At 51.9% G+C, this 26,567-nt stretch overlaps 1 protein-coding gene across 3 annotated transcripts in view; it reads right to left on the reverse strand.

The window, feature by feature from the left end:
• The window catches only part of ACOT7 (acyl-CoA thioesterase 7), a 148,835-nt gene that overhangs the window by 30,576 nt on the left and 91,692 nt on the right, over window positions 1–26,567 (reverse strand). For all 3 annotated transcript variants that reach the window (XM_011981204.1, XM_011981211.1, XM_011981219.1), the window contains one exon: window positions 5,723–5,839. In XM_011981204.1, coding sequence (XP_011836594.1) covers window positions 5,723–5,839 — 117 coding nt within the window. The remainder of the gene's footprint in view (window positions 1–5,722; window positions 5,840–26,567) is intronic.

A 26,567-nucleotide genomic window follows, 5' to 3' on the forward strand; every position in this document is an offset into this window, starting at 1 on the left:
TACGCTGGTCTCGAACTCCTAGACTTAAGCAATCCTCCTACTTTAGCATCCTAAGTAGCCAACACTACAGGCGTGAGCCATCGTGCCCAGGCCCAGCTATTTTTCTAATAAAATATGCTGAAATGGGCAAATCAGAAAACCACCTTCCACCTGCTAAGAAAGAATAATGTGCTCCCAAAAGATGCCCACACCCGAACCACAGAACCTTTGACCTCACATGGCAAATGGTACTCTGCAGACATTGACTAAGTGACAGCCCTGGAGACAGGAAGATTGTTCTGGGGTACCCGGGTACCCGGGTGGCCTGATAGAATCACAGGGGTCCTATGAGAGACAGGCAGGAGTCTCAGCTCGAGGTGGGGAATGGGATGATGTTAGGAGAGGCTGGAGGATGGCCGGTGCCATGAGCCGAGGAATGTGGACGGCTCAGAAGCTGGGAAAGGCGAGACATGGATTCTTCCCTCCAGCCTGCTGGTGGGATGCAGCCTGCGGACCTGCCTTAGACTTCTGACCTCCAGAATTACAGGAGAGCGAGTGCGGGCTGTTTTAAGCTACTGTGTATGGAAATGTTGCAGCAGCCCCAGGGAACTCACGGAGGCCACATGACTGGCAACAGGTCTCAATTCCTGGGCTTTTCCCCACTGTGGCAGATCAGCCTGTGGGAGGTAGGGGGGTTCCTCCCAGGGGGACCAGTGGCCTCTCAGGGCTGCTCACATGAGGGGGCGCAGGCTGTGAACGGCTGCCATGGCCCTGCTGTGCCCTAGGGCTCCAACCACCTGGATGTGCCCAGTCCACCTGCAGGCACCTTTCCATAAACGTATGATTTTAAAAGTAATCCTTACGCAGATTAAATTTATACTTGACTTAAGGTTAATACTAATACAATGCCCCAACACAAAGAACTGCAACCCTCGGTCTATGCAACTATTTCTTCTCATTACAAAACCGCTGCCTTCTGGGGCTTATGGAGGAGACGTCACATCCGTTCTCACTTTTGACACTGACCCCGACTCCCTGCCATTTAGAGGAAAGGCCCCAGTCGTTCGTCAGTAGCCCCCAGGCCTGCTAACTGTAGAGACTCTCATTTGGCTCTAGTGGGGCTGCTTTCTGGAGTCAGGGTCCAGAGCCAGCCCCCTTCCCAGCTGTCTGACTGCTCTTCTCAAAAGTGGGGGGCTGGGGGCCTGCTGCGGTCATTCCCCCTGAATTCCTCAGAGTGGCCCCTTCTCTAGGCTGACGCCAATCTCACTGCTGGCTCTCACAAGAGTGGGTCCCACATCCACTGAGACAGAGGCCGCTTGGGGCTGGTAAATCCCAGAGGGGATTTTACCAAGTTCATGGTTTTCTAAAAGTGGAAGTGAGCTAGTGTTTACACGAGTTGAGCTTTAAGGAGAGAAAGTGGGTCCCCAAATGATACATCTACTCACAACTTCAGAATAGGGCCTTTTTTTTTTTTTTTTTAAGATGGAGTCTTGTTCTGTCGCCCAGGCTGGAGTGTAGTGGCGCGATCTCGGCTCACCACAAGCTCCACTTCCCGGGTTCTCGCCATTCTCCTGCCTCATCCTCCCGAGTAGCTGGGACTATGGGCACCCGCCACCACGCCCGGCTAACTTTTTGTATTTTTAGTAGAGATGGGGGTTTCACCGTGTTAGCCAGGATGGTCTCGACCTCCTGACCTCGTGATCTGCCCGCCTTGGCCTCCCAAAGTGCTGGGATTACAGGATTGAGCCACCATACCTTTGCTTAATTATACCTTAACAAGTATAATTAAGCAAAAAGTCTTGAGATGAGATCACCCCAGATTCTCCAAGTGTGTCCTAAATCCTACGATAAGTGTCCTTATAAGAGACACAGAGGAGGAGAGACAGAGGAGGAGAGACAGAGGAGGAGAGACAGAGGAGGAGAGACAGAGGAGGAGAGACAGAGGAGGAGAGACAGAGGAGGAGGCCTTGTGACCACAGAGACAGACCAGAGTGACGCAGCCACAAGCCAAGTAACGTCAAGGAACAGCTGCTGCTCCCAGAAGCTGGAAGAGGCGGGGACGGGGGATCCTTCCCTGAAGACTTCAGAGGGACCTTGGCCCTCCTGACACCTTGATTTCAGAATTCTGGCCTCTAGAACTGGGGGCGAACAGATGTCTATTGTTCTGAGCCCACCAGAAAGCAATGCCCGTTCTCTATAGTACACAGCTCTGCCAGGCACCACGTGCAACCCGAGGTGAGGTTTCCGTGCCTGCCAGCAGCTCCCTGGGCTCCTGACACTGACTTGGACAGTCCACAAGAATGTGTGCCCCCACCCGACAGGGCAGCAGGGTCTGGCCCTCGAGGCCTCCTTCATGGTATGGTCGAAGTGAGAGGCAGGTGTGGGGCTCCAAGGTGTACAGCGGCCCCAACAGAGTCCGTGAGAAAGTCACACTGAAACTGTAAGGCCAGCCCCGTGAGGTTTCTCACACACCCGCCCAGTTCCACCCAGAACCCAGAGCCAGCAGGGGCCGTGCCTCTCCCCACAGCCTCGCTCTGTTTCCCTACAGAGGGGCAAGCGTGGGAGGCAGCGCGCTGATCTAAGGTGCAGTGTCCTGGGGCAAGCACGATACCCTGCTCTGACAACCCAGGCCCCACTCGGCCAGGACAGCCCTCGCCTCCCTGCAAATGACCTGGCAGGTGCGACAATCCTCTGGAAAACAACACACGAGTGTGACAGCACTCAATGGCCCCCGGATGTGACAGCATCCAGTGGGCCCTGGAGGACGCTGGCACAGAAACAGGCCAGACTCCATGGCTGCTATTTCAGTTTGGTCCAAATTCCTCTATACACAAAACAAGATGTCATCGAAGAAAACAACAGTCTTTCTGTTCCTAGTAAGGGCCCAGTGCTTTACCCAGGAGGCCCTGGCCAAAGCCAAGACGAGGTGGGGGCCTGGGTGGCCCACTGTCAGGCCCTGGGTGTGGCTCAGGACAGCGGGCATCAGGCGAGCCCACCCAGCCTGCCCTGCATCCTCACTGCGTGAAGGAAGCCAATGCAAGTGAATGTCCTGCCAGGAATTCTGGCTTCGGAAAATGAAGGTCCCCTCCTGTAAGCCTTGTGGAAAGTCTTTGTCAAAGCGGCTCCTCGTCCGAGTTGCCCCAGATGTCTTCTAGGTTGCTAAGTTAATTCCTGTTAAAAGCATTCGACCCAGACTGCAGTCCCTGGTTTTCCCTTAAAATTAATGATTCCTATTGACCAAGAACCACGACACACCTCCTAGCACTCTCCCTTAATAGTTAACTCTGGTTGTACAAGGAGTTGAGGGTGGGGACTTTTTTTTTTTTTTGTGACAGAGTCTTGCTCTGTTGCCCAGGCTGGAGTGCAGTGGTGTAATCTCGGCTCACTGCAACCTCCACCTCCCGGGTTCAAGCGACTCTCATGCTTCATCCTCCCAAGTAGCTGGGTTTACAAGCACCCACCACCACGCTTGGCTAATTTTTGTGTTTTTAGTAGAGATGGGGTTTCACCATGTTGGCTAGGCTGGTCTCGAACTCCTGGGCTCAAGTGATCCACCCACTTTGGCCTCTGAAAGTGCTGAGTACAGGTGTGAGCCACTGTGCCTGGCCGAGCTGGGGACTTTGGACGGGAGGATCCCCCTTGAACGGCTTCCACATTTCTAACAAAGCTTGCCTTTTCATTCTTTGGGTGCTTCGCTGGGCTTTGTGCAGAGAACATCTGATGACTGGGGTTGACATTTAGGAAACAGAGTGACCATCTTGGAAAGTCTATTTCTTTTTTTTTTTCTTTTGAGACGGAGTCTCGCTCTGTCACCCAGGCTGGAATGCAGTGGCGCGATCTCCACTCACTGCAAGCTCCGCCTCCCGGGTTCATGCCATTCTCCGGCCTCAGCCTACCATGTAGCTGGGACTACAGGCGCCCGCCACCGCACCTGGCTAATTTTTGTATTTTTAGTAGAGACGGGGTTTCACCGTGTTAGCCAGGATGGTCTCGATCTCCTGACCTTGTGATCTCGGCCTCCCAAAGTGCTGGGATTACAGGCGTGAGCCACTGCACCCGGCCGGAAAGTCTATTTCTTTCCTGACAGTTCTCCAAGGACACTCAGGGACAACTGAGCACGGCGAGTCCTATGGAATGTGCATGTTTCCCACTATGGGCTGTGCATCTGTATTTCACAAGGTCACCCTAATCGTGATTTACCCAGGCATGAGTCCTAGAAAAAGCAGCATGGAATACGATGCCACGGATTATCCCGCCGCGTCAGGCACTGCCACGCACCGCGCAGGCCTGTGGGGGACAAGCTAAAACATACGGGACCCACTTGTTTTGGGTAGATTCTAAAATGACATTGTGGTCTAGGTTTGTGGCAAACATCTATCAGTTAAGAAAAGATTTTGAGTGAGCTGCTGTTGTTACAAAAAATACAAAATACAAAAATTAGTCAGTTACGGTGGAGCTGGCCTGTAGTCCCGGCTACCTGAGAGGCTGAGGTGGGAGGATCGCTTGAACACGGGAGTTCAAGCTACAGTGAGCAGATTACGCCACTGCACTCCAGCCTGGGTGACAGAATGAGACCGTGTCGTGGGGGAAAAAAAGGATTCTGCAAAGTGGAAGAAAGCAATGCCAGAGACCTTCCTTCTCCTCACCCCAAAGCATCCAAAATCCAGCATGTGCAAGCCTATCCTGCTCTCAGTAATTTCAGGGAGGGAGGCGGCCCTCTACTGTTCCAATCTCAGGTGCTTCTGCCCCAGTCCTGGGTCTCCCGTTGCCAGGCGTGTTCTGTGGTAGTAGCTGCCGGAGAGAGCACCAAGGCTGGCCTGCCCAGGGCCTGGGAGTCTGCCCCTACTCAGGCTCTGGTGGGCAGGAGCTGTGGCAAGGAGGGCCAAGCTTGCACTTCTTCTACTCTATTGCTTCCCACGACACGGGGCTGGTCTCAGCCAACAGCTCCTCTAACCAGCCGCTTTAGTGAGGGAGGTGTCCTCAGAATCAGCACCAGGCCCTGACAATGCTGACACCACCCTTGGCCTGCGAGGCAGTGCTGCTGCAGGGGGTGTGCACGGCCGCATCTCAGCAGACGTGACACTGACAGAAATCACTACGTGTCGGGTGCACTTCACTTTACTTCTGCAGAGAACAGTAATGTAAGACAAGCATGGTGATCTCTGTTCATACAAACTGCAGAGGCCTGTGGCCTCTCAAGCTGGCACACGCACCCCAGGGACAGCAGGCACCGTTTCCAGCAGGGCCCAGGTGGCTGGGGTTGGATTTTTGTCATGAGGAAAAACCACCCAATGCCAGTGCTGCCCTGGGTGGCGTGGGCAGGGCTGGCCGAGGAGGGGCTCCTGTGGGCTTTTCTGTACTGACCCTGCCACTGCCTAAATCATGAATCATTAATTCCACTCCCAAAATGAAATGTGCTTGGTGTCCAGGGTCATGGCAGCTGTAGGCACAGGACCTTCCCAGAGCTCTGTCTGTGGAGCGTTTTCAGAGGGTGAGTTTAGGCAGGTCTTTAGGAGGATAACGGCCCCATCATATCTGATGAGTCAAGGATTTTACCAGATTGAAACATCAAGTCGACAAACAGCAAGGACAAAGCAAGAAACCTCAGCTTCCTGTTCCCTGTGGCAGACGGGCACATGCCATGGCCCATGTGACCCTCGGTGTGAACAGAAAACAAACTGGTACAGGGACCCAAGCAGTTGAAGGCCACCGCCTCCCTCGTCTTTGCCAGAAGAGTGGTTACCTTTTCTGATCTTGTCATGAAAATTAATGGCGTCCACAGAAGCTGTGACAATGTTGGTCTTGCAGTGGCGTGCAGCCACGATCCCAGCAACCTCGTCCATGAGCTTCATGGTCACACCTGTGGAGAAAGGGGCGTGCGGCAGATGAGACTATTCCACATCCTGGAAACAAGTTACAGATCAAGCCCTCCCCTCCCACCAGCCACCAGCAAGGGCCGCAGCCAGTAGGGGTGCAGGGTGCTCGGCTGCGCGTGCTGTGGCTCACGCACTACACGGGGTTTCCTCAGGAGCTTTTGAAAAAAACGACCGTGGCTGATAGGCCAAGCCACTAACAAAACAGCCCTTTTCCTGTCCTCTACAGATATCTCACTCTGCTGGGCAAGTTTTGTTACAATATCAACTGGGACGGATGCAATCCTAAAGTCACAGAACAACATGTGCTGGCGAGGATGTGGGGGAAATCAGAACCCTCCTCTGCTGCCAGTGGCAGCCAGAGGTGCAGGTGCTTTGGAAACAGTTTGAAGGTTCACAAGAGGCTAAACACAGAGGGACGGTACGACCTAGCAATTCCACTCCCAGGTAGATACCCAGAAGAAATACATGCTCAACAGAAACTTATATAGAGCTTTCACAGCAGTATGTACGCATAACAGCCAAAAGGTAGAAACAACTCAAAGGCCCACGCATGATGAATGGAGAAACAAAACGTGGCCTGTCCATACAATGGAACAATAAACGCTGCATTAGGAATGACGCTTGAAAATGCTGTGCAAAGCAAAAGCAACCAGACGCCAAAGACCACATACTCTATGCTGCCATTGACAGGAAAAGCCCCGAACAGGCAAATCCATGGGGACAGAGGGTAGAGTAGGGGTTCCCTAGGGATGAGGGATTAGCAGGATATGGGAATGACCACTAATGCGTACAGGGTCTCTTTCTAGGAGTAATGATAACATTCTGAAATTGATGGCAACAGTGGTTGCACAACTCTGTGAATATACAAAAAAAAAAAAAAATCAACAACTTGTACACTTTATTTCCGAGACAGAGTCTCACTTTGTCACCCAGGCTGGAGTACACGGATGCAATCTCAGCTCACTGCAGCCTCCATCTCCCCAGGCTCAGGTGATCCTCCTACTTCAGCCTCCCAAGTAGCTGGGATGACAGGCACATGTTACCACACTGGCTAATATTTTTGTAGATGGGGTCTCGCTATGTTGCCCAGGCTGGTCACAAAGTCCTGGACTGAAGCAGTTTGCCCACCTCACCTCCCAAAGTGCTGGGATTACAGGCATGCTACTGAGCCAGGCCAGTACACTTTAAATAGGTGAAATGTGTGGTATGTGGATCATCCTCAGTACAGCTGTTGTATCAAACAAAGACTCACTGAAAGCATATACTGGAGAATACTTGGGCTGCAGATGTCTGATTTTACTCAGTCTCTCTTATTTGATGAACCAGTACTGTGCACATGCTGGTCCCCCACCCCCAGTTCTCATCCCCGGTACAACACATATGTTAAATTATTTCAATTTTTAGCTTTTTTTTTTTTTTTTTTTGAGACGGAGTCTTGCACTGTCCCCCAGGCTGAAGTACACTGGCGTGATCTTGGCTCACCACAACATCTGCCTCTTAGGTTCAAGCGATTCTCATGCCTCAGCCTCCCAAGTAGCTGGGACTACAGGCACGTGCCACTATGTCCAGCTAATTTTTTATATTTTTAGTAGAGACGGGGTTTCACCATGTTGTCCAGACTGGTCTTGAACTTCTGACCTCATGATCCACCCACTTCGGCCTCCCAAAATTCTGGGATTACAGGCGTGAGCCACCGCGCCCAGCCATAACTTTTTAATTTATTTTTTATTTTCTTGTAGAGATGGGGTCTTGCTATATTGCCCAGGCTGGTCTCGAACTCCTGAGCTAAAGTGATCCACCTGCTTCACCCTCCCAAAGTGTGGGGATTATAGGAGTAAAGTAGGTCACCACTCCTGGCTCTTATTTCACTTAAAAACTTAAATTGTACCTTTTCTTAGGTTGAACTACATGAAATTGCCAATAGTCAACCATATTTGACCTACAAAAGCAGCAAAGTGATATTAACCAACTTAATACCTATTAGAAATTTTAGAAAGTTAGGTACATTCACCCTAGGACACAGAATGATTTTTTTTTTTTTTTTTTTGACACAGAGTCTCGCTCTGTCACCAAGATTGGAGCACAGTGGCGAAATCTCAGCTCACTGCAACCTCCACCTTCCAGGTTCAAGCTATTCTCCTTCCTCCACCTCCGCAGTAGCTGGGATTACAGATGTGTACCACCACACCCAGCTAATTTTTGTATTTTTAGTAGGGACAGGGTTTTGCCATGTTGTCCAGGCTGGTCTCAAACTCCTGACCTCAGGTTATCTGCCTACCTGGGCCTCCCAAAGTGTTGGGATTATAGGCGTGAGCCACTGCACTCAGCCAAGGACACAGAATGATTCCTAAAAAATCCAGACAGAGGCAGAAAACCAGATTCCATCCCACAAGCGAAAACCAGGCTCGTACAGAGTCACATTTAGGGTGGGAATCAAATGCCCAGAGCATCCAGCAGGTGAAGCTGGAAAGAGCAGAATTAGTGGGGGCCCCGGGCAGAGGCCAGCGAGGGCCCCCTGCTGCTCAACTCCTGCCTAGTGCCCCCCACGGGGACCCCATTCTTCAAGAAACATATCCACCTAATGAGAGGCACGCATCTTGTGGGCATCGCACTCTACCGACTGGAGAAAAAGATGAGCAACTGGGGAGACGTGAACACTGATTGGGTATTCAACGAGACTAAGGGCTTATAAGTGTGTTTGGGAGGATGTGATAGCACTATTGTGGGTGTTCAAGGTAAGAAGTTATCTTTCAGATACAGTATCTGAGATCTGCTTCAAAACACTGCAGTGGGAAAGAGGTGAGGCAGGAATGGGCAGGTGTTGCCCACTGCTGGTGCCGGGAGACGAATACCCAGGGGCTTGAGATGCTCTACACTCTGTTTTTTGTGTATATCTGAGCATTCCCAAAATAAAAAGCTAAAACAGAGACATGGGTGTTACTGATTAAAGCATTATGTTTCTATTAGCATGACTTTTCTCACAGGAGCTAAAAGAAGATGCTACTAAATGAGGTAGAACAGGTGAGGGGAGGAGGGACCAGATTCACATTCACTGCACTTCCGCCTGTCCTTTCAAAGACCTGGCGCATCTGTTCGGCTCAACCTGTGCTGAGGGCATCAGCATCCCCGTCTTTCTTTTTCTTTTTGAGAAGGAGTCCCTCTCTGTCTCCCAGGCTGGAGTGCAGTGGTGCAATCTCGGCTCACTGCAACCTCTGCCTCCCAGGTTCAATCGATTCTCCTGCATCAGCCTCCTGAGTAGCTGGGATTACAGGAGCTTGTCGCCACGCCCGGCTAATTTTTGTATTTTTAGTGGAGACGGGGTTTCACCATGTTGGCCAGGCTGGTCTCAAACTCCTGACCTCAAGTGATCCACCTGCCTCGGTCTCCCAAAGTGCTGGGATTACAGGAGTGAGCCACTGCGCCCAGCTGTATCTCCATTTTTCAATCAGCATCCCCATTTTCAAATGAACAACGGAGGCCCTAAGTCACACAGAGGTCCGATTCTAAAGAAAGAACGCAGGTGAAATACTGGGAAAACAGCTGTTCGGCTGAGGAAAGAATCCTAGGCACCAGATTTTCTCCCTCAAGCAAATAAGATGCCATTCCATGTGCCAGGCAGGGCAGAGCTCCTCTGGGCTTCAGGCGGCTTGGCTCTCACAGTTCTGCAAGGTGGTTTTACGTTGTTATTGGAAATAGAAGGTGTAGCTTGGCTAAGCCACCACCAGGCTGTCCTGGTCTCTCCCCCATGGCAAGGGGCCTCCATAAAGGCCCAGCAAGCCCAGGCCTCACAGGGTAGAGGATGGTCAGGCCAAGTCCCTAGCTCAGGACAGCAAGGAAGTGAAAACACAAAACAGAATAGGATCATCCATATGTCAATATCGAGGGCTTCCTTGGAGGGGGAAGCCTCAGCTTCTGAATTGACCACACTCACCTGTGAGCGTGCCCCCCACCACTGTGTGGTTCAGGATCAGAGTCTGGAATGAGGCCTGGTATGAATCCCCCTGCCCCATCACCCATGCTTGAGGGGCTTGAGTCCCTCTGTTCCTGTCTAGAGCGTGTGAGTCACTGCCACAGCCTGGCTGGGAGTGAGTCCCCATCACCTCCGCCACTGCCAGCTGGGTGACCTTGGGCAGGCAGGTTGCCCTCCCTGAGCCGTGGGCTCTGTGTCTGTCAGGCAGAGGAGGTGATGGTGCCCACAGGCAAGGTGACTGAGGAGCAAACGGGATGGCCATGCGGCTGCTCAGTAATGGCAGCTGCTATCATGGGGCGTGGGGATTTGGTGGACATCTGTTGAGCTGAACACTAATTTAATTTAGGGCTTTGGGGACAGATCTGAGGTTTGGAGGCTGAACAGAAAAGGAAAGAAAAATGAAATAGCTCAGAACACCACGTCACGTGCTGGCTGAACACCCACACACTTGGCTCAGGTGGGCAAAGGAGGGATCCATCCAGAGGACAGTCGGCCTCCCCTTACCACGCACCACACGCAGAGGGCAGAGAGGCGCACGCGACCACCTCCTGACTAGGTACTAGGTCATGGCTTCCCAGAGCGAGAGAGACAGCGAGGGAGAGACAGCGAGTGTGTGTGTGTGTGTGTGTGTGTGTGTGTGTGGCCAGAGAGCAAGAGAGCGAGTGTGAGAGAGAGAGAGTGTGTGTGTGTGTGTGTGTGGGGCCAGAGAGAAAGAGAGCGAGTGTGAGAGTGTGTGTGTGTGTGGCCAGAGAGACAGAGAGCGAGTGTGAGAGAGAGAGTGTGTGTGTAAGGGGCTTGGTAGCGGCAGAGCTGGAGCCCACAGACTGAGTTATTCTAGGTTGATCTGCCTCATAAAGAAACTGACTTGTGACCACAACAGCTGGACTAGTGGCCCCATGCACACACACAGCCAGCACAGGTGTGCCATGGAATCCCACGGCATTTCCCACAGACCAACTCTGAATACGGAATACTGCTCTGGGCAGTCAACAGAAGCTCCGTCAGCCTCTGATGGGGGCCAGGGCAAGCCGCATTTGCCATGAAACGCTGGCCATTTATATTCAGAAAATGGCCACCTGGTGATGAAGTGACAGCAGCTGAGCACAGGAATGACGACGAGCCACACGAGGACCGTGTGTGCTGTGGGGACACATTGTTAGCTGGAGTACGTGAGAAGTTTATCACCAAATGTGCATTACATGTAGCCTTCCTCCGGGGAGATAGGTCGCCGGCCAGCAGCTAGTCAGGGTCCTCCTAGGAACCAATGAGCCAGGGACAAGTAGAAGTTTTTGAGAGAGAAACGAAGAAAGGAAGGGACACCGAAGCCTAGCATCAGGAGCCAGGACAGCACGCAGACACAGGGTCCTGATGCTGCTGGGGGCCACGAGCTGGACGCCGAGGACAGCGGCTGGCATTGCTGGGGAAGCTGGTGCCAGGCGCGGCCCAGCATGTCACACAGAGGAACTCGGCTGCAAGGTCAGTGCCATGAACCGTGAACTTTGTCTGTTCACTGAGGCAGCCTAAATGCATGATGCACAGCTGGCACCCTCCCCTCTGCACAAACACAGAATCTCACCGGACCCCACCCGATCCTGTGATGCACGGCCGGCCCCTCTCCACAAACATGGAATCTCACCAGACAGCACCCGTTCCTGACACGCGGCCGGCCCCTCTCCACAAACACAGAATGACCAACGCAGGGTCTCACTGGACTGCACCTGATGAGGCAGGAGCCTCCCTGTCTCCATTCTACAAACCAGGCAACAGATACATGGAGAGTTGCGCTTCCAAAGTCACACTGCTAGGGGTAGGATGGGCCCGGACCTGACCTTGGGCCACCAGAGGCAATGCCATGCTGCCTCCCCATCCTGTCCGGTGACATGGCATCCGGAGTGGAATTCTTCCCAAGATGACTGCAGGAAGGAGTGTTCAAAGTCACAGACCCAGAGTGCCCAGTGCTGGTCACCAGCTGGTGTTATCAACTCAGGGTGGTTTAGCTGTGGGGGAAGGAGGAGGGAAAGGAGGGGTTCGTGTTGGAATTAATGTTCAGAAGTTAGGAAGTGCCTACAATTAACCCCTTGTTCATCCATCCTGGAGAGCAGAATGAGAGAATAAATGGAAGGAGTTGTAGTCAGCTCCTTCAAACCGGGGTTTGCCCCATTTATCCAAAAGGCTAGCTTGTTGGTATAAGACACCACAAGGGACCCCATGTTACTGAAAACCTCACAGGATCCAAAGCACGTGACAGCCAACCCCGAGGGGAAGATGAGAGCAGCTGCTGAGTGCCTGGTGCGTGAATACCCACTTTACCACCCCCATGCTCCTGCAGGCTCCACACGGCACCCCCAGACCACACTGCGTGGTGTGACACGGACGCCTGCACTGGGTGGGGACCTGCCTCATTGTCCCTATGTCCCTGACCCAACACGGAGCTGGCATCTGGTGCTCAGGAAATGGTTGCTGAATGAATGAATCAATGAATGAATGAATACAGGCTGACTAACAGGTCATGATCAGCCCAAGCAAGCTACCGCAGCCGCAAAGTATAGGGCTCCTTCAGACAACAATCTGGGTCAAGAATTAGTCACAGATGATGGCGGGAAAACCTCATCCAGTCCCAGAAACCCCAAAGCCAGGTGAGCTTGATGACCGGCCAGAAAACCAAGCCCACATTCAAAATGATCTTGCTGTGTGAGCTGGGCAGTGACATTTACGGGGACAGCCTCCTCCAGCCCCAGCAGCCAGCACACACGCAGCGGCCTGGGAAACCATGCAGAGTTTAGATCAGCTGCAGACCTGCTATGAAACAACTTTATACCAATGACGGAAAAGGCCAAGACTGGTGGATGGAGTCAATGCTATTCTAGGGCCCAGGCCAGGGGGGCTGTCATAATCCCACCACGTATGTCTATTATCAGATTATACCCTATACCTGGAGTTTTATTCTAAGGACCAGGAACAGTGACTCACGAGCAGTGGGAAATCAGGATGGTGTAGCATCCTGACTTTGGCAGACAAGAAGATCTTCCAAGACCTGGGCTGGCCTCACGGACACTGGCCAGGGGAGCAGGCAGGAGGGCTCTGAGCTCCCAAAGGATCTCACCTGGAAGGATCTTTGTCCACTTCAGGTCACCTGCACCTCCCAGAGAAGTCACAGTAGGATCCTGGGCCAGCTCAAGGCCAACTTTATGACTCATGAGATAAGCTTTCTCAGGGAAACGATTAGAACGGTCCAAAAATCAAGCGTTTGACAGACTGGATGAAGAAAATGTGGCACATATACACCACAGAATACTATGCAGCCATAAAAAAGGATGAGTTCGTGTCCTTTGTGGGACATGGACACAGCTGGACACCATCATTCTCAGCAAACTATCGCAAGAACAGAAAACCAAATACCGTATGTTCTTACTCACAGGTGGGAATTGAACAATGAGAACACTTGGATACAGGAAGGGGAACATCACACACCGGGTCCTATTATGGGGAGGGGGTAGGGGGGAGGGATAGCATTAGGACATATACCTAATGTAAATGACAAGTTAATGGGTGCAGCACACCAACATGGCACATGTATACATATGTAACAAACCTGCACATTGTGCACATGTACCCTAGAACTTAAAGTATAATAATAAAAATTAAAAATAAAAAATCAAGCATTTGGCCTTGCAACAGTGAAGGCTCCCAGTCCCTGCAGGTGTTGAGGCAGAGGAGGCCGGATCAGAGGCAGAAGTAGAAACCCACCCGAGAAGACGGACCTGGTGAGAAACAGTGCCTCAGCCTACAGCCACCCCAGTCTGTGTTTTCACAAACGCACTTTTTAGTGGCGATCCAGTGGGCTTGAGAAAAACATAGAAAAACCACGGTCTGTGTGTCAGCTGAACTCTGCTGGCTACTTAGAGGGAAGGAAAGTGATCTCATAAAAACTGAGACTCTAATCAACCACTGTTAATCACAAGCCCTCCGCTCCCTCCTATTGACGAGGCACAGCCCTGGGCATCTTGTTGTAGGGCCTGGTGCCGAGCCTGCTGGTTACTTGCCACCAAGAGAAAGTGATGAGGTCGGATGGTCCCTGCCGAAGTGAGATCATTAGAAAGCCACGTGCCCATCGTGGCCTGTGTGTAAAGACTGCTACCACACAGTACCTGTGTCTATGACAGCACACACAAGACACTACAATCAATGTGTTAATTGAAAAAACTAAATTTTAAGAAAACCCAGAAAAACACAGTGCCTGTTTCACAACTGCCTTTCCTGCCACCACTGCCCACCTGGGCCCCTGCCTTGCCAGAGGGAGCCACCCGCCCTCTGGCGCCGGAAGTCACCGTCTCCCTTTCACTTTTTTCCGCTGTATTTAAGATATCAAGTGCCCGAGTTTTCTCCAAGATGCTTCTTTCCAGGTTCCTACTTAAAAGCCTCATCAATTTCCCCCACTGCAGGCACAACGGGTGCTGCCAACGTTGGAAAATAACTTTGGCACATTACAGTCCACCGCGGGCTGTCCTCATCTCCCAAGATCTGTAATTTAAAAGATGACAACAAAATTGTAGAACCCACTGTCCTTGGAGCTGCATTTGTTTCAAGAATTACGTGGAAAAAAACAAGACTTTCTTGGCCACTAATGTATACACGTTAGATACCAAAGATATTTTTATAATTGTAACATTTAACTGCTTACAGGTTTTTGTTTTGCGTCTTTTTTTTTTTTTTTTTGTATTGATCTGTCAACTGGTTTAAAAATAGAGGCTTCATTTTCTTCTCCCAAGGCCTGGATCGTGACTGGGTCAGGCTTGCCTGCAAATCCAAGGCAGCAGTTCACAGCTCGGAGGCCATGTGCCGCTGTCTGCTCCGTGGGCAGCAAGCTGAGATGCCCCCATTTCTATATTTAATCCCAACTGACGGAGCGTGGGCGCCAGCCTCCTATATTAAGAAAATGATAGTAACTTCATCTTGTTTTAAATACCCTACCCTTTAGTAATTACAAGAGTTCTGAAAAGATCCAGTTGAGTAAGAGCCTACGAGACAGCCCTGGCCTCTCCCTCCCAGGTCCTGTAACCTGCCTCTCTGTGGCTGGGACCACGGACAGAGGAATATTCACTAAGTGGTTCCCAGATATCTGGGAGCATCACAGACCCAGGGAGAAGGGCCAAGAGCTGCCCACGTCCATTTATTCCTCACACTCTATAGAGTCTGAAACAGGGAAGGGGGGAGGTCTTGACTGCTTCCTGATGTTTTGAGTATCCACGCTTCACTTTCAAAATAAGGAAGCAGAGAAAGGGTAGATGGATTTTGCATCCCAACTGCCATGGAGGCCCAAGCAAGAGGAGGCTGCAGCAACACACGAGCCCCCAGGCCCACCCCTGGGAAGGATAGGCCAGTGAGAGGCTGTGGCTGCAGCCTGGAGTCTACCAAAGCAAGGTCACTTTCTGGAAGGGCCAGAAATTTTGGTGGGGTGTCAGTTTCCTTCCAAGAGTCCAGGTGACGCTCCTGTTTAAGAGTTTGTGTTCAGCCGGGCGCGGTGGCTCAAGCCTGTAATCCCAGCACTTTGGGAGGCCGAGATGGGTGGATCACGAGGTCAGGAGATCGAGACCATCCTGGCTAACCCGGTGAAACCCCATCTCTACTAAAAAATACAAAAAACTAGCCGGGCGAGGTGGCGGGCACCTGTAGTCCCAGCTACTCCGGAGGCTGAGGCAGGAGAATGGCGTAAACCCGGGAGGCGGAGCTTGCAGTGAGCTGAGATGCAGCCACTGCACTTCAGCCTGGGCAACAGAGCGAGACTCCGTCTCAAAAAAAAAAAAAAAGAGTTTGTGTTCATCACTTGGAACAGGGAAATGCTCTCAGTAGGTAACTGCCACGCATGCCCCTAGCAACCACAGCTAAAGAGAGAAGCACAGGCTGGATAACGTGGCACCAAAAGAAAAAGAAAAGAAAAAATCCCCCACCCGACCCATACACAGGTAGCGAAGGATGTTCTTATGGTTCACTGCATGACCTCAACCAAATACTCTGTATTTCTGGAAAGGGGCCGGTGCCCCATGATTTGAGAGGGATGACGTGCTGGCCACCAGGTACCCGGCTGAGAGGAGGACCCTGTGTGGGCAGAACAAAGTGAGTTCCTGGGACAGGTGCCCGTAGGATGCCTGGACTGGGGCAGCATGAACCCCACGCCCAGTCAAGGAAGGAGGGGCCCAGGTTTTCAGGGTTGACACCATCTCGGCGTTCAAGTTCACCAGTCCCGACGTCCCGCTCCCCCGCAAAGCATCAGGATGGACATGAAGCTGTTCTTTGGAGCTCCAGAATGTTGTGGAGAACGAGATTTTCAAACACCAAGATCCTAGAAGGCGAGTACTAGAAGGAATCTAGCTGCAGCCTATGCCACTCGGCTTCACAAGGAAGAAAGCGACGTCCCAGAGTGTTTGCTTGTTCACCTCTTGACCCCCCTAGACCAGAAGTTCCTCAAGAGTAGGGAACGTGCCCTCTTTGTCCACCTCTTTCCTTCCTTCCCCCACCGCTGAGGGTCTGGTGCATTGTGTCCCACGCAGCAGCGGGGGCTCCAGTCAAACAAGGTCACAGAATTGGGAAAGAGCAACTGAGCCCTCTTTCGCATTTTTCAGTGAAAGTCAACTCCTCCTGCAGGTGTAAAACACTGTTTTTTCACAACTGCCCCAAGAAGACCAAGTGAACAAGAGCGTCTTGGTGGAGGCCTCACTTGCGCCCCCTGCCATGTTTTCTCTCCCCTCTCTTTCCTCTGCCTCCTCCTACAGTCTCAGGCTAAGCTGTGCTGTCCCCTGGCCTCAAGACCCCCAGCAGCGTTGTTTGGCTTCCTGGTAGCTAGACACCCGCGTGGATGTTTGTCGCAGGAGGTCCGACTCCCAACTGACCAGCAGGGCTGTGTCTTGTTCACAGCTTCCCTGGTGGAGCACGGAGGGGCTCGGCACACAGGAGGCGCCTGGCCACTGGTTCTCGAGATAGAGAGTGGCCATTACGTGTGCCTCATGTGCAGCGCACGCGCAGACTCGCACGCTCTGTATAGCGCATGCGCAGCCTCGCATGCTCCTCTCGGTGGGGTTGACTGCGCCGGGCCAGCACACTCCGCAGTCCTTCCCACGCAGGACCATCATTCTTCCCAGGCCAATCACTCAGCTACTGAGTGCTAACTCCATTCCAGGCCCTGCGCTAAGTGGCAACGCAACAGTGAACAGACACAGGTCCCCACCTGTGTCTACTTTCATTCTGGGGTACAGAGGCCATAGGAAAGTGTCAGGAGTGATGGTGCTTTGGAACAAAAAGTAAGCAGAGGCAGTCTAATTTATACAGAGTTCTCATGAGAGGTCTCTTTCCTTTTCTGTAGAGACCTGAAGAAAAACACAGGCAGCCTTGCCGTTGGAGGGAACAGCAACTAGACAGAGGGAATGGCAACAGGCGGAGGGAACAGCAACAGGCGGAGGGAACCACAACAGGCATTGGACCACGACCAGGCAGAGGGAACTGCAACAGGAGGAGGGAACTGCAACCAGGCAGAGGGAACCGCAACAGGCATTGGACCACGACCAGGCAGAGGGAACTGCAACAGGCAGAAGGAACAGCCACAGGCGGAGTGAACTGTGACAGGGCAGAGGGAACTACAACAGGGCAGAGGGAACTACAACAGGGCAGAAGGAACTACAACCAGGCAGAGGGAACCACAACCAGGCAGAGGGAACTGCAACAGGCAGAAGGAACAGCAACAGGCAGAGGGAACCACGACCAGGCAGAGGGAACTATAACTGGGCAGAGGGAACAGCAACAGGCAGAGGAAACCACGACCAGGCAGAGGGAACAGCAACAGATGGAGGGAACCGCAACCAGGCAGAGGAAACCGCAAGAGGCAGAAGGAATAGCCACAGGTGGAGGGAACAGCAACCAGGCAGAGGGAACGACAACATGGCAGAGGGAACTGCAATAGGCAGAAGGAACAGCAACAGGCAGAGGCAACCGCAACCAGGTGGAGGGAACCGCGACCAGGCAGAGAGAACCGCAAAAGGTAGAGGGAAGCGCAACCAGGTGGAGGGAACAGTGACCTGGTGAAGGGAACAGCGACTGGACGGAAGGTACAGCGACTGGGCGGAGGGAACAGCGACCAGGCAGAGGGCTCTCAGCACAGCCAGTACATCTCCCCAGACCCTCCTAGACTCTCATAGCTGGCAGGGTCAGTGGCTCTTTCACCCAGGCTGGAGTGCAGTGGCGCAATCTCGGCTCACTGCAAACTCCGCCCCCCGGGTTCAAGCCATTCTCCTGCCTCAGCCTCCCGAATAGCTGGGACTACATGCGCCCGCCACCATGCCCGGCTAATTTTTTGTATTATTTAGTAGAGATGGGGTTTCACTGTGTTAGCCAGGATGGTCTTGATCTCCTGACCTCATGATCCACCCGCCTTGGCCTCCCAAAGTGCTGGGATTACAGGCATAAGCCACTACGCCTAGCCAGTGGCTCTTTACTATAGACTGAAGATAGCATAGAACAGAAAACCACTACGTCCTGGCCACTATTTTCTGCCATGACAGCACTCCCCACCAAGGCCGATCAACAGTCATGCTCACCCTGTCGGCTTTAATTTACTCCCTTGACCCAGCCGTGCACACTGTGACTTGGGGCTGGCAGAGCAGGCAAAACAGACCTGGTCTCCAGCCTGGGCAGCAGAGGCAGAGTCATCCCAGTTAAGAGGCTCAGTGATGACCTCACAACCCCATGCTGCAAACCAGGTGCCAGGACAGTGCCCAGTAGGCTGCAATCAGAGGGTGCCTGGACTTGGACGGGACAGCAGAACAAGCTCTGATGGCCCAAACTTTACAGGTTCTGTGGTGTTTTAAAGACCTGGATTTGGGGGATTGCAGTAGGTGGCTGGGAGGACAGCTCCAAGATACGGGGAGAGGAGGGACCCAGAGTCGCAGACGGAGACATAAAGTCAGCCCGCTCCTGCCCTGAGTCCTTCCGCCTCCTTCCTGTGGGTGGATTTTATTTTTCTTTTCCAGTTCCAACGCTTAGGTATTTTTAATTTTTTCTTTTTAAGTAATAAGCTCAAAGTTTGTCACTTGTACTCAGAGAACATCTTTAGCTCGCTCTCCCTGATTTTGATAGGAAGTAATCAGTTTTCATTATCTTCTACATAATCGTAAGTCCAGATGTTACTTTTTCTTTGGCCTGCGGTTATTTGCAGAAGTGTTCAATTTCCAGGGGCTATGTTCTCGTTAAGGAGGCTTAGGCTTAATGGGTCTCACTTTAGGGAACTTATAATTAAAATGCTCTTTGTGGTCAAGTGCATGATCCTATTTTGTAAACGCTCCCCCGGATATGAGAAAAAAGCTTGAGTTCTCCACGGAGCAGAACATTCTCTATGTCTGTAATAATAAAACTAATAAAGTAAATGTAATAAACGTTATGAAAGTAACTGATCTTTCTTAAATGCCTCCCATGTGCTGTCTTCCCTGTGTTATGTCGTTTATTTATAATCCCTGCGTTATCTCGCTGGTGGGGAGGAGAGAGAGGCCCAGAGAGTTTGGGTTAGGTGAGGGCTGCCGCAGGCCGCAGCCTCAGGGCAACGTTCATATCACCTTCAGAAGTCAGGAGTAGGACGGCTTGTGGGGAATCCAGAGGAAGGGCAGGTCCAAGGTGAAGCTGCCACAGGCTGCTGAAGCTTGGGAGTAACGACTGAGCTGGATATTAGAAAATCTGTCAGTTGCCACTTGGAGGCGGAAGCTGAGGCCGAGGGGTCAGGTGAGCTTGTGGGAGAAAAGGTGGGAAGAGGGCGAGGGCAGACCTTAGGGGCATACCCACACACTCAGGGGCAGGCGAAAGAGGAGGAGGCAGAGCCTCCAGAGAGCCGCAGGGTCCTCAACCTGGTGCGGGCAGAACCACTCAGGGCGCAATTAACATTCAGATGCCCGGGCCCATTCCCCAGCCACCCTGGTGCCCACCAGTGTGGGAGGACGAAGGACCTGGCAAGCATAATAGCCTGAAACCCTGTGAGGGGATCTCAGGGTGGCCAGGTCAGTGGTGTCCAATGCTCTGGAGAGGTCCAGACATGGTGGAAGGACACGGTTGCTGGATTCATGGAGACAAACCCATGCTCTAGCTGTGTGTTTCTGAGGCCCCTGAATCATCAGAGCCACCCACAGCACTTGTTGCTAAAAATACAGGTTTCTGGGCCCCAGCCCAGCCCTGTTGCAGCAAAACCTCCAGGAGAAGGGCCGGGGAATCTGTCTTTGCTGTTGTTGTTGTTTGAGACAGGGTCTTGCTCTGTTGCCCAGGCTGGATGGAGTGCAGGGGCGTGATCTTGGCTCACTGTAACCTCTACCTCCCAGGTTCAACCGATTCTCCTGCCTCAGCCTCCCAAGTACCTGGGATTACAGGCGCCTGCCACTACACCTGGCTAATTTTTGTATTTTTAGTAGAGACAAGATTTCATCATGATGGCCAGGCTGGTCTCAAACTCCTGACCTCAAGTTATCCACCTGCCTTGGCCTCCCAAAGTGCTGCAATTACAGGTGTGAGCCACTGCGTCCAGCCAGAATCTGCATTTTTAACGAGCTCTGAGATGGTTTCTGAGGCTCAGATGAGTTTAGGAAGCTCTATTGTGGCCCCACTTCCCTGCCACACACTCCATCCTGTGCTTCCCAGTACCATGGGAGCCGAGCAAGCCCTCCCGATGAGGATGCCCACCTTGACTTCTGTCTCAGAGCAGAGTTAGTTTTTACTCAGAACCGATGTGATCAATAAACGCTGAGGTTCTTTTCTAAGCCAAAGAACAACCCGTGCCCTCCCCCCATTCCCCTCACGCTCTAAAGACCCTGATACAGGAACTGGAGAAGCAACCAGAACCACCAGGATCATCCCCCGGACAAGGGCCCTGTGAGGGCCACATCTAGGCTGAAATGAGAGAGACAGGCTGATGTACCCCAAATGTGCGGTGTTGGGGGGTGCCAGCTGGGCCAGTTCCCCAACAAAGCTGGCCCAGGCCAGGGCTGGAGTTGCCGCTGTCCGCAAGGTTCAATCTGCCCCTCAAAGCATCTCAACTCCCTCCGTCCCCGGCTGTTAGGGTCTCTTGTGGTATAATTCAGGGAGGATCACAATAACTAACTGTAGGAATGAGGTTCTTCTTCCGGCTTCTCAAAATAGCCCAAAATGGGTACTAGGCTGCTCACTTAAGGGTACCCAGGAAGATGACAAGACGGATTTCAGAACTGGGAAACTTGCTTGCTGAGCAGGAGGGAAACACACTCGTGGAGCCGTGAGCCCAGGAGTGCCCCTTTCTCCCAGCCGGTTCTCCTTCCCAGGGTAGAACGTTCACTGTGGCAGTGCTGCCCCAGCCTGTCCCAGAGAATCCCCTGGGGAGCTTGGGAAACTACAGCTCCTGGACACCCCTCGCCCCCAACCCCAGGGTCTGGGTCACCTGTCGGGTGGGGTCTGGGTGTCCGTGGTTTTAAGAGTTCCCCAAGTGACCTTAATAGGCAGTAGAGATGAGGCCACAGGCTCAACCTCTCAGGGGAGGGGCCAACAGCATCACCTCAAGCACAGGAGACATACAAACCGGATCTGACAGAGAAGCGAGAAGAGGGCAGGATAGGGAGGAAGGGCTGGCTCTAAGCAAAAGGAGGCTGCATCTCCCTCGGTAGAGCTGGTGGCCCGGGAATGAGCCTGAGACGGAGGGGAAGGCTCCAAAGCTGACTACAGGATGGGTGGTTGCCAGGGGCCAAGGGAGATGGTTAATTAAAAAATTGAAAGAATGAATAAGCCCTACTATTTGATAGCACAACAGGTGACCATAGTCAATAATAACTTAACTGTACATTTCAAAATAACTAAAAGAGTATAAGTGGATTGTTTGTAACACAAAAGATAAATGCTTGAAGAAATGGATACCCCATTCTCCATGATGTGCCCCTCCCCTCCCCTCCCCTTTCCTTTCTTTCACAGAGTCTCGCTTTGTCACCCAGGCTGGCTGGATTGGAGTGGCATGATCTTACCTCACTGTAACCTCCACCTCCTGGGCACAAGTGATTCTCCTGCCTCTGCCTCCCAAGTAGCTGGGATTACAGGCACGCGCCACCACACCCAGCTAATTTTTGTATTTTTAGTAGAGACAGGGTTTTATCATGTTGGCCAGGCTGGTCTCGAACTCCTGACCTCAAGTGATCTGCCCACCCTGGCCTCCCAAAGTGCTGGGATTACAGGTGTGAGCCACCGTGCCTGGTCAGCGTACTAGTTTCATATTGTGTGCCTGTATCAAACCACCTCATGTACCCCATAAATATATATACCTACTATGTACCCACAAAAAAATTTTTTAAAGCTTGTCCATGGATGGAATTCAAACTTTTAATTACACAAGAGGTGAGCCCACCTGCCAAAACTGCCTAGGAAGGGTGGCCTAGAGCGCAGATTGAGAGAGACATGGCACGGCCTGGTGGGGACTCCAGACCAGCAGCCTCAGCATCGCAAGGAGCAAGGGGGCAGTGCAAGTTCTTGGGCCCCTTCCAACCTACCAAACACTTGGGGTGACCCCAGTGAGCCAGAGGTGGAAAAGGATGTTACTTCACTTAGAAAAAACACCCCAGAAACTGCAAACCACATGATTTGCTAACCAGATAAATGGGTTCATAATAAAAAGTCCCTGGAAGATCAAGGATAGGCCAAGGGCTGAAGGCTGGAATGGGCAGGGAAGATCAGGACAGCAGACAGGTAGAGGTTGTGGCCAGAAAGTGGAGGGAAAATCTACAGTCCCTGGATTTCCCAGCAGAAACCTCAGAAGCCAGAAGACATGGAACAAAGCCTCCCAAGGCCTGTAAGGAACGCTTCCCCTAGAACACCCTGCTCAGCCAGAAGTCGTTTCAGACATGCAAAGCGCGGGAAGATGACCCTCTAGGCCCCATGACAGAGACTATCCCTTCCGTCACTAGTCACTCCAATGTCTAACAGACGCATCCGACCAGCGGCACTCACCCACCCACAGATGTGGCCCCATGAGGACATTGTGGCCAAAGGGGAGGGTGCAGTTTCCAACATGCCCTCCACCCCTTTGGGGCTGGATGCTGATAAAGAGACAGGCAACATGTGGCTCACCAAGAGGGTACCCCAGGGCTGGCGGAGCCACAGGGCAGCAGAAGCCTGGGTCCCCAGCACCACGGGGCTGCCAGTTGGCCCTGGATCGCTCACAGCTGCATTGTTAGGTTAAAAAAAAGAAAAAGTCCTCTCTCTTGTTGAAGCCAAGTTGTTTGGGTGGCAGCTGAGCCTTTATTCGGCAGCTGAGCCTTTATTCCAGTTAATATATTGCCTTTCTTGGGAAGTCACTGGAGGACATGTTCCACCAAAACCAGCAAAGAGGAAAATTGAAGATCCATGAATCCTGGCATCCAACCCAGGCGAGTGGCAAAGGCCGTCCCAGGAGAACCGTTTAGAGCAGGCAAGGAATGAGCAACGTGGAGGAGGAGGACTGAAGGCGGAGCCCTCCAGGGAACATGGCAGGGAACAGTTCTGTGGCAGGCAGACTGTACCGAGAGCAGCTTACGGAGCTGCTGGAGGGCCCAAAGCAACCGTTGGCTATTGTAGTAACACAGTTTTAGGGAAAGTAATCACAGTACCTCACCTGATGAGCAGGGATGGGGCTCACGCATCTGAAACTTACACATCAAGAGACAGCAACAGAACCTCATGCTTAGGAAACAGAATCCTGAACCAGAAACAGCAGCTACCCCTGCAGGAGCAATGGGAGGAAGAGAGACCCACAAGCCCTCTGGATCGTTTCCATATAATAATTAAGTTTAAAATAATTAATTTAAAAATAAAAAATAAAGTACCGAGAAAAAGGCCAAGGTCTCCAAAAGTTGAGAAGTGAAGAATGCATGCTCAAGACTCCTCCACGGTCTGCCTGGAACGGGGCTAGTGGCTGACCCCCAAGAACTTCCTTCTCCCAAGGTCTGAACCCCCACAGATATCTGCTGGGTCACCCCTTCAGTCTGTACAACCAAACGTGGGGGTAGGGGAGGGGAGAACAGGGAGGAAACTGGTCTTTTCTGGGCTGACCCCGAGCACTCTACGGAGGAGGGTGGGGGACCATGGAGTAACTCACTCAGGACTCAGGGAAGACAGAAACCAAAGCCAGGCTTGCCCTCTTCACATGCCCTTCAGCCCAGAACTGCACACACACCACCAACCCTCCTCCTCCTGCATGCGACGATGACTGTGCTCCACACCCTCCACGAGCCCTTCAACCCAGAATGGCAGAGACCCCACCAACCCTCCTCCCACACGGGATGATGACCCTCCACACCCTCGGGCTCACTCCCCAGATCTTTTCTATTCCCCTAACTAAAGACATGAGGTTCTGTCCGTGCAACCAGGAAAGCAGCAATGAGCTAGTGTCTGGTGGGAGCACTTCATTCTACCTGTGATTCCAGCCAGAACAGCTCCTCCCTTTCCAAGCCACCCTTCACGAGTTTATCACCACCCAGACCTGTGTGTAAAGTCCTCAAGACCAAGGCTAGCCAGCGTGTAGAAATCACAGAAAACGGGACTCTGGCACAGCTGTTCAAAGACACATGCACAGTCTAAAATTACAGAGTAAAGGCCAAATTGGCATCCATTTCAACATTTTCTTCTGCAACTGGCATCTAGTGAGTTAGTTTAGTGAAGATTTTGATTCAAATGATTTTAGATACCATTCTTGCCAACAGTACTCTACAGGAAAATCAATAAAATCACAGTTTGTGTTTTCAACATGGTGTTTATTTTATTCATTCGCTCCTGGTGAGTTACCAGGCCCTATGAGAGAAGGTTAAGCTTGGTAAAATTATTAGACAGATTTTTACAAATTGTGGGGACAAAATCCCTACTAAAATAGGCATTAAGTATTGTAAAGCCATTGTAAACACTTTTTTTTTTTTTTTAATGGAGTCTCGCTCTGTCGCCCAGGCTGGAGTGCAGTGGCGCAAACTCGGCTCACTGCAACCTCCACCTCCTGGGTTCATGCCATTCTCCTGCCTCAGCCTTCCGAGTAGCTGGGACTACAGGCGCCCGCCACCACGCCCGCCTAATTTTTTGTATTTTTAGTAGAGACGGAGTTTCACCGTGTTAGCCAGGATGGTCTCGATCTCCTGACCTTATGATGTGCCCACCTTGGCCTCCCAATGTGCTGGGATTACAGGCTTGAGCCACCGCACCCGGCTTGTAAACACTTCTTAACATACATCTTAACATGTGCCTGTATCAGTGAAGCAGCTTAGATACCGTGAATGAACATGACATGCTGCACATTTCCAAGGGGCTTTTCCAGTGATTTCTCCCACTCCTGGCATCTCACGGAGGCCTTTCAGAACATAAAGAAAGACTGGGCTTAAAGGTATGGACTTTTCACCAAGTAGACAGTGACGACGGAAATGCCCCACTTAGTGAAGAACGTCTAACGTGTCGACAAAATAAACAAAACTGGTGGCACAGAGTTTCACAAATTCCAGGCAGAATGGAGCTGTGTGAGTCTCAAACACAATACTCGGAAGTGGCAGAAGTCTGGACTTGGGACGGCCAGACTCAGAAGAGGGAGCTGCTGCCCACCCTGGAATTTGAGGGAGGACAGAGACATGGGGGCAATAAGGAGGGGAAACAGGAAATGCCTCTGAGGCGACAGCTGTTCTCGGGGCAGCGAGATACTCAGATTGTCACAATGCTCATAGGCCTGGAAGTGCTGTTATTCAGCGGCGCTTCCCTTGGTAAGAGTATGGTTAATCAGATTTAAGAGCAGTGCAGCCACCGCTGAGTGGAAAGAGGAAAACAATCATGAAATAGGAAAAAGAAACACAAAAGGGGATGAGTTTAAAAAAGAAACAAACTTTGGAAACATATCTGACATCAGGGCTGGACGTGGTGGCTCACGCCTGTGATCCCAGCACTTTGGGAGGCCGAGGTGGGTGGATTACTTGAGGTCAGTAGTTTGAGACCAGCCTGGCCAACATAATAAAACCCCATCTCTGCTTAAAATGCAAAAATTAGCCGAGTGGGGTGGCATGTGCCTGTAATCCCAGCTACTCGGGAAGCTGAGGCGGGAGAATCTCTTGAACCCGGGAGGCGCAGGATAAAGTGAGACAAGATCAGATCATGTCACTGAACTCTAGCCTGGGCAACAGAGCGAGACTGCATCTCATAGGCCCAGAACCCACTGCCCCAAACCTGAAAGCGATTGGTGCCTCTCATTCATGGAATAAGTATCTGCAAGGTACGCCTTTGACTCTGTGGGTGCTGGAGCCAACACAAAGAATACGATCCAGTCCCTGCTCCTGAGGAGTCCCTGGTAGAAATATCAATGTAAGTCAGCACAGAGTGGTGCCATTAGAGCTGGGTTTTGAAGGATAAATAGGAGTCTTCTGAACGGAGAAGAAAGGGGAACTTGGTGTTCCAGGCAATTAGAAATGACAGCATTGGCTGGGCGCAGTGGCTCATGCCTGTAATCCCACCATTTTGGGAGGCTGTGGTGGGTGGATCACAAAGTCAGGAGATCAAGACCATCCTGGCTAACAGGGTGAAACCCTGTCTCTACCAAAAATACAAAAAATTAGCCAGGCATGGTGGCGGCCACCTGTAGTCCCAGCTACACGGGAGGCTGAGGCAGGAGAATGGCGTGAACCCAGGAGGTGGAGCTTGCAGTGAGCCAAGATTGTGCCACTGCCCTCCAGCCTGGGCGACAGAGCAAGATCCCGTCTCCAAAAAAA

This window comes from Mandrillus leucophaeus, unplaced genomic scaffold (genome assembly GCF_000951045.1).
Source record: "Mandrillus leucophaeus isolate KB7577 unplaced genomic scaffold, Mleu.le_1.0 Scaffold105, whole genome shotgun sequence".
Lineage (NCBI taxonomy): Eukaryota > Metazoa > Chordata > Mammalia > Primates > Cercopithecidae > Mandrillus > Mandrillus leucophaeus.